Genomic DNA, 8782 nt, shown 5'->3' on the forward strand with positions numbered 1-8782 from the left:
GAATTTAAGGTATAAATGTTTTTCAGCATTACAGTGGTTGTCAGAGCAGCCAATTTATGATTTCTGATCTGTCATAACTTTGACTAAAACTATCTTTGGTTGCTGAAGCTCTAAACTGGCCACTGCTTTTTCTTGTCAACACACAGTATCTTTGATAGGGAGGAAGCCAGACGTCAAATCCAACCAGATCACCCTGTCACACAACTGTGGCACTGGCACTTTTAGAGCTTCTAGACCTTAACGCACTTTCCAACCTGAGCCAAACAAATTACAGGTGAAAGGAACGGTAGTTTAGAACTGCAAATGAAGCAGTTTTTCCACTTGCACCACCAGCAGATAATGAGGGTCAGCCTGTGTCCTTTGTTCTCCCAGGCCATCCTGATTAATTTGGAAAGGACAGAGTGAAAGGATGGAGATCATAAGCAGATTTTATTTATCTGAAGATAAAGGGGGATAGGGATGCAGAAGCTGAAAGAAATAGCAAAATGCAATGTAGGCGGATTAAGTTTCCAAAGTGCTGTTTCAAGATACTAATAGAAGACTCCTGTTTTAAATTAGAGCCAACTTACCACACCTTTAGGCTTTTCTGAACCTAGTTATCAGATGTTGTTTGTTCAGAAAAAAAACAACATGTAAATCCAATATTTCACTATGCGATGCCTAGTTTTCTGGTAACACAAACAAACATGGCATTGTTGTTTGCTGCCTGGCGCAGTACACAAAGGCTACGGCCTGTATAGCAAAGAAAAGAAAACTAGAGTTTGTACTGACACTACTAAAAATCCGGCTACAATTTGTGGAAATATTAGCCTTCAATGTAGGAACCGCCTCTCTCAGTCACACAGAGCACCAACATCACAAATAGGACTTGGTCATCCCGTGTTATGTCAAAAAAAAAAACATCCCAAACTATCATTCAAACCAGAAGCGATGATATGATAGCATTTAGTGAGTCAAAACAGTAAAAAAAACCTTGCTTCAGTTCGAGTATGAACACAGCAGTCACTTACGTGGCAACCTGATGCATGACCTTGGTGGAGGTGTCCTTCAGCGTGTCCTTCAGGTTGTCCTTAAAGTTGCTGAAGAACTTCCCGGCTCCTCCCTTCACCATATCCAACAGTCCTCCACCATAATTGGCATCCATATCTGGGAATGACATTAGCCAATCAGAATCCAGGGTGAAACAACACACACACCACACACACACACACACACACACACACACACACACACACACACACTGAGAATGCCAACAGATGTTGAACACTGTTGAAAACCTCCTATCTTACTTTTTCAACAGAAAAATAGCAGCTATTTTCTATGCAGACAATGTGTTTTAAAATGTTAGACCAAAGGTTATTTTAAAATATGTCATGCTTCAATTCTACGCTGGAGTTCAGAGGTTTCCATTTGACTTCAATGAGTCACTGGGCAACACAATAAGTACACGTGTGTGTAGGTGTGAAAGAATGATGAACCAGACACACAATCAAATGAATACCACCTGGAGTTGTGTACGTGTGTGTGTGTTTGTGTGTGTGTGTGTGTGTGTGTGTGTGTGTCCACATTGTAAAGAGTAGGCAAGTATTAGCAGAGATGCAAGTGTCTGAGTCAGCATCCCTCTGCTGATCTGAGATTTCCTGTCTCTCTCTCTTTCTGTCTCTCTCCTCTTCATATACCTGCACATAACCACAGGAGCATCACTTAAGATGTAACTTGGCAGTGCTGACAAACCTAAAGATGTTAAATATGATGCAGCAGAAAATCATCCACAACAGGGATTTTCGGCATTTTCCGAGTCTAGAGTCTCCTAAGCACCTGGGCTCATGAAACACTTCTCGTTCTGTTCTCCAGACCGACAATCAAACATCTCGTGCTCCTCCTTATCATCTGGAACTGGCTCTTTGAATCAGTGGTTCTCATAGTAGGGGCCTTAAGGATAAGGTGCCAAAAAAACAGTCAAGTTGGGCTTAGTTGGAAACAACCTCTGGCTCAGGTGGTGTTTCAGTTTGGTTATTTTCGAACTTAATTAATGAAGAGGTCTGTGTCAGTCCATGTAAAAGTAGAATATTTCATGTCAAACAGAGAAAAGATAAAGAGTATTTACGAGCCTTTTTGTTCCAACTTTCTTCATTCACTGTCAACAGTCTCTACTGGCATTCGAAACTTTTCGGAGAAAACACAAGCAGCCCATTATGACCATAGTATGTCTGCGGTGTAACATAGGCTATGTGCATAGCCTAGGTAGCTGCAGTTCAAGCCCTGAATACAAGACTATAAATGCAACTTAAAATAATGGAAGACATTAACCATAAACCATGTTAAAAAGGAGTCTCTCCAAATCCCCAATGACCTTATGACCTTGTATGATTCGAGATCATGCCAATACATTGGTCTTCCACCTTCATGAGGGCAATACTGGGAGGGGTGAAGTTGAGCACGGTGAGATGAGGAAGATGGTTCATTAAGACGAGATACTATGGTGTCATTAGCTGGTAGCTGGCAGCCATTTGTGTAATGTTATTGCCACTAAAGACATAACCTAAGAGGAATAGCTAATAGATTATTACAGGCCATTTTTGCTTTCTGCTGGTGGGCCGCTATGGTTTATTCTGGCTCAGGACAGGTTCCAGCATAATAAGGAATGGTTCATTCTAAAATTGTTTTCAGTAGAAATCAAACTTTTTAAACAATAATTTTCACTCTCAGCCTTGTCTTCTCCTCACTGACAATGCTGTTATCTCACTCATAATCCTCATAGTTAATTTTTTTTCTGGATATCATTTGTCGACGCAGTCTAGACTGATTTAACAGCAGACTTTCATACTTAGACACATACTTACAAAGACATTACACACACTGTCTCAGAAGAAATCTGTCTAGACAGAGCTGCTGGCTATTGAGATAAAGTTTTGCGTATATTCAGAGAGCAACTGCTTTCACTCGTTGTATCTCTTTTTCTTTCTCTCCTCACTCCATCACAAGCTGTACTTGTCAGTTCTTGATCCCTCTTCCCCTCTCTCTTTCCCTGTCTTGCTCACTTCTTCCTGTCCTCCTTCGCCATGTGTTATATTTGAGATGATTCTTCACTAAGTTCCAAATTTAGACTTTTCATCTCTGACTGCAGAGGCCTGATGTGTGCGACAGCGATTTATTTTTCTACTGAGGAATAAAGCTCCTGCTTGTTGAGCTCATGCTGAACAGCATATGATCCACAGACATTTTCAAAACTCCACTGGAACTTTGCCTGTGGCAGTCAAGATTACCAGTGTTAAATCAGGTTGAGCCAACTACATTGCAGAGAATCTTTTTACTGAACACACACTGCATTAAAAAAAAGTTTCAACAGAAAACATGTGTTGGGAACTTGGGATGTGAAGTTTTAAAGATATGGTTATGTACCAGACATGCGAAGGCCTAATGGAAGATGCTATTGAGGCTTTGCATCATGGGAACCGTAGGATCCAGTGTTTTTGTGGCTTTAGTAACACTATACAGCAGGTTAAAAATCAGGATCTCAGCCACTGCTGATACAGTTTTGACTGTTCCTGTCTCTTGTCCCAACTTAATAAAAGTACAATGGAAAAGTTTTCCCTTTAAAGGTGCTAGTTGTAAAGTTTCTCTGCCGACTAATGTGGTATTTGCTGGAAGTTGGTGCTGGTGATTGTCGCTTGACAAGAGCTTCAGCTATTGTTGTCTTTATAATACAAGAGGTTATAATATGCCCTCTCAGCAGCGCTACATCTTCAGGGCAGATCGGAGGCTACAGTGAGTAGCTATAGGAAAGTGATAAGATGGGCCAGGGCTAGCTGGTTAGCGTGCTAACTTCAGTACAAGAAAAGAGTTAACATTGGTGTTGCTTTGCACAGCTGGAGCTCTTGGTGAAGGAATGAAGTTTGAAGCTGAACTCCAAACATTCTTTCTAGACTAGTAAGTAGCTAAATGGTTGTTAATGCTAACGTTAGCTATGTAGCAATAGCAAAACTTACAAATAGCTAAGTTTAAGTGATTATTATTTATAAGCAGGTATTAGTTTAAGAAAATTGTGCATTTTTGGTTTATTCATTTAGATCTGAAAGGGCTTCACTAGCCTAAGGTCATTCATTCACTGTGAAATGAATAGCTGAAAACCACCAAAACTAAGGTTACAGGGTTTTACATGACAACACCAATAAGGCGTCACTATATAGAAGGACTAAGAAAGAATTAAAGCAAACTACACCGCTGACATTTTCACATCTGACCCTTTAAACCTTCCAACCTTTAGCAGACCGCAGGCCTCTTTTTTTTTTTCTTTACATCTTGTGAAACTGCACTGCACAGATGTACTGTAGCTTTTTGAGGTGAAATATTTGTGTGTCCTTTAGGCATTTCATCTTTATTTATCTGTGCAGCAGAGAGTGTCAACACTTGGTGAGAGAAAAAGGGAGAAGACAACATGCAGCAAAGGCTAAATTCCCCTCAGAAAACCATGCTCCATGTTTTTTTAACAACAAATTTAAAAAATAACCCTGTTAACCCTGGAGCTGGATGAATGAAATCTAAGTCATTTTATTTGTTTATTGCATCCTGGGTTTCTGCCACATACTTATAATTCAACATTTATTTAAAGGAATAGTTTGGGAAATACTTTCACTAGTTGCTGCTGCTGCTGCTGCTGCTGCTGCTGCTGCTGCTGCTGCTGCTGCTGCTGCTGCTGCTGCTGCTGTGAGCTTCATATTTAGTGTACAGACAAGAAAGTGGTATCAATGTTCTCATGTAGCTCTCAGCAGGTGAGCACATTTCCTCAAATGTAGAACTATTCCTTTACTATAGTAGCCCTACTGAGAATGTCTGTGGTGGGGAATAGATGCTGTCTTCGGGCAACACTGTAATTTCACCAGTAGGTTCTGGTCTATTTTAAATCTCCTTACTATGCAGATTTCCCAGTCAGCGAGCATGACAGGATGTATTAGGAAAACCTGGATCCTGCTCTGCCTTGAAATCAAGAGCTAAGCGAAGCTCAGCCTGGATCTGTCAATCATGTTTGATACCTGCACAGGTAGAGAGGCAGCAGTGATGATGAAGGAACAAATATTTTTCAAAGGAATCTCAAAAACAGAGAGAGCTGTTCCACAAAAACAGGGCCAGGCCAATAGCTCACCCCTCCTCACCCGCCTCCTCTCGCTCTCACTTAGTCGACCAATAGAAACAGAGGGAGAGAGAGAGGCAAAGAAAGGAGAAAGACAGTTCTAGTTATGTCCAGAGGGATCAGTGGGCTGTCTGAGTATGTCTCCCTCCTCCTACAGCCCTGAACCTTTCGCTCTCAATATCCAGCTTGGTATGAGTGACACAGATAGACACATATGCATAACAATAAAGCTTGACAGGCAAACACGCCGCACTACACTCGATCACACCGCCACTACACCGGGCCCGGCCTTGTTGTGCCCAGGACCTGAATGACTGCAGCATCAACCCAGACTTTAATCTGCTTAATTATAGATGCTGCTGATGAGACAAGGAGTGTATGATTAATCCTCTACTATACAGCTTAACTAGAGGAGTATTACACTGCTTTGAGTTGCACGAAAACTATTACAGGTTGGTAATAGTATGACACATAGAAGCTGTGAGAAAGTGTATGTGCAAGCTGACAATTAAATAGTCAAACAAAGTTTTGTATACAAAATCTGAAATTGTTCTTTTATAATCGTGAAACTACCTCTCCACGCTCACATTGATTTCAAATTACCTGGCTTAGTTTTAAAATATGGAGAACCAGACAGATATCTGGATTCGACTAGGAACTTACATTGCTTATGTGAATTATTTTTTGGATATTTTTTTGGTTTTAAGTAGATTGTGCAAGCTAAACATTATAATTTGACAAACAGAGTCAACCTATGATTCAAATCCCATCAATATATTAGCTCTCCTTGATACACGTACACTGTCCTAAATATGCAGTGTCCCAGTAAGCTCAGAAATTCCTTCACTCCCGTTGATTACATAATTGTTTTTCAGTTTTTACCATCAAATGTAAGAGGTTGGATAAATCTGCATTGATGAACTTTAGCAACAAATGAATTATTTAACACATGAAACACTGCAGTCAGGTCATGTCATGGCCTGTATAACACATTGAATCCATCATAAACTTTCATGTTTCAAGTCATGTGTCCCAGTGAGTAAGGGCAGTGTGACAGGGAGCCAGCACGCACAATACCAGGACCCTGAAACTGAAGTAAATGTTACAAAATGTAATTCAGCCGTGATTTATTTTTATTATTTACACCAGTGCTTTTGTGACACATAAAAATGCCTTCTATGCAAAAGGTCTGGTTGTATTATCAGTCAGCACACAAACAAGGTCACTGAGAGGGGAAACGCTTTCCTTATTTACAGGTGTATGTCAAATAATATTTCTCAGCATTGACAAGAAATACTGAGATACTGAGATGCAGAAATAATGGGTTATGAATCCTGATTTCTGCTTCTCTTTGGATGGTTCAGTTGCAGATGTAGCTAACACCATATCTAGTTAACACCACATTACTTCTAGGAAATGGGTACTGTCTATACCTGTAGTTCCCCACATTTTTGACTGGTAAAAATGAAGCTGTGTCTGCTTGCACCTCCTCACGGGTTGAGTATGTCTATGGGTTGTGAACTAAAGAGGTTTCTTTTTTTTCAATATTTAACTGTCAAAGATGCAAAGAGGTAAAACTTATAACTCAATAAATAATAAAAAAAAGTATAAAGTATAAAGTATCTAATTTGAGTGGCAGAACAGTATTGTTCCGCCCATTAATGAGCTTTGTCCCCTCAGATTCATCTCATAAACCCTTGGAGGAGTCTCAACCCCGATGCGGGGGACCACTGGTCTATTCAGACTTGTTTGGGGACAAATAACAGTAAAAATATGAAATCACTGACTTTTAACTCTCTATAATAAGGCTATGGAAAAGCAAATGTTTCTTTGAGTCCCATTGCCAAAATAATAAATGTGAACATTCTTTAATAACTGACCTCTTTTTGATCGTCTCCAAACAATATCAAAGATTAATTTAATTGTTTTTTTGTTTTTTTTATCATCCAAACTGTGTCTATCTCATTTTCTGTCTTCCTTGTGTTGTTTCCCATCCTGAATACGATATAAAAGAATTACATCCACGGTGTGGCTCAACCGTACCTTTGCTCCTGTACATTATATCTTTTGTCTGCCTCTATTTTATCTTGAATCTGTCTCTGCATGTCTGTATGAATCTGCCTGCTTGCTTCCCTGTTGGTCTGTTAGCTGGTCTACATGTCTCTGTGTCAGTGACCAGATGGATGTGGGAGTGTGCAAGCTGGTGAGCCAGCTACAGTGACAAACTCTGCTGATACACACACCAGGGGAGGCTCTGATACAGACTCCATCAGGTAATACAGCCGCAGAGAGCCCAGCCACTCACAGTAAGAGAGAGCACTACATTAGCAGCACAGAGAGCTCTAGGCTTTGCCAGAAAGATCAATGGTTTGTTTGAATGTGTCTCCCTCCTCCTAGAGTGCCAACCTTTACCCCTCAAATGCTGGTTTTTGTGAATGGGACAGAGACAGGCACACATGTACATCAAAAGACCAACCTGGCAGGCCAGACAGACATCTGACACTGGAGTCCCCCCCCCCCTTCTCCACCACCCTTCCCCAACCCCAATCCCCTTCCCTCATTGACCCTCCCACCCACCACCATCCAGCTTCTTTTGTTTCACAGAAATGTTCATCCCTGGAGGCTGGCTGACTCCACAGAGCACTGCAGTGAGGTGAACACAGGGCAGAGACAGGCACAAGCCTCACTCATAGTTATTGTGACTGAATTCAATAAAGCATGCAGATGCACTGTAGCATCAGTAAAGATCATGGTTTTTAGTTTTAATTGATTACATTAGGTTGATAATCCATCATTCATGGACAGTTGACTTCTAGACTGAGAATATTTTGTTCCTTAAAACTAAAGCAGGATTTATTCTATTAACTGTTCACATGTTAGATTGCCAGTACAGTTGGTGATATAAGGCCACTGATATGAAAAAGTTAATGGGCTATCAGTGTGGTTAATATAGTAGATATCTCAACATTGGCTGAACAACGAGTTTGTGTATATGCTACTGTGTCTGTGCACATTATCTAAAATATCATAGACTTTTGGACACTTTATGCATGAATGACTGGTTAGCACTTCATGTAAGAACAACAATTTTGCACAAAACCAAAGTCATTGGGACATATCTTCAATTATTCTGCAAGCAATAACCCAGTGTTCACATTTAGGTGGGGTCTGGGAACCACATGGAGCTCTGGAGGGGATTCCAGTAGGTGCATAGCGTCATTGCATACTTTCAGTATTGTTAGCCATTGTGCTGACCACTGCTACCTCTTAGGCTATAGGCCGCGTTAATAGTGTGCAGCCTAGAGTCATCACATCTTACTCCCCCACGTCAGGGTTCCCGGTGGCGGTGAGGACTCTTACCTGAGCTGTCCATGGTGCTGCAGTCCTCCTCTCGCAGCGGGGCTGCCTTCGGTCCAAGGGTGGCCGCAATGGAGCCTCCGAGTGTGCTGCTGCTGCCGCCGCCGCTGCTCCCTCTGCCGATACTGAAGCTATCCCCGCCGCTATCGACCAACTGCAAAGATTCATAGCCATCGTAACTGGTCTTTTTCTTGTAGGCCCCCAGCAAGCTCATTACCGAAGGACACAAAAAGAGGAATTAAAGACAAAAGAAGCCCCAATAAAGACGTGGGAGCTGCACCGAGGGCGCCGTCA

General features: G+C 41.3%; 1 protein-coding gene across 3 annotated transcripts in view; it reads right to left on the reverse strand.

Moving 5' to 3' along the window:
• The window catches only part of dnajc6 (DnaJ heat shock protein family (Hsp40) member C6), a 34458-nt gene extending 25676 nt beyond the window's left edge, over nt 1–8782 (reverse strand). For all 3 annotated transcript variants that reach the window (XM_022738195.1, XM_022738279.1, XM_022738109.1), the window contains exons 1-2: nt 8492–8782; nt 1011–1146 (exon numbers count right to left, since the gene is read on the reverse strand). In XM_022738195.1, coding sequence (XP_022593916.1) covers nt 1011–1146; nt 8492–8702 — 347 coding nt within the window. In that variant the 5' untranslated portion in view covers nt 8703–8782. The remainder of the gene's footprint in view (nt 1–1010; nt 1147–8491) is intronic.

Source organism: Seriola dumerili, unplaced genomic scaffold, assembly GCF_002260705.1.
Source record: "Seriola dumerili isolate Sdu_G_001 unplaced genomic scaffold, Sdu_1.0 BDQW01000002.1, whole genome shotgun sequence".
NCBI lineage: Eukaryota > Metazoa > Chordata > Actinopteri > Carangiformes > Carangidae > Seriola > Seriola dumerili.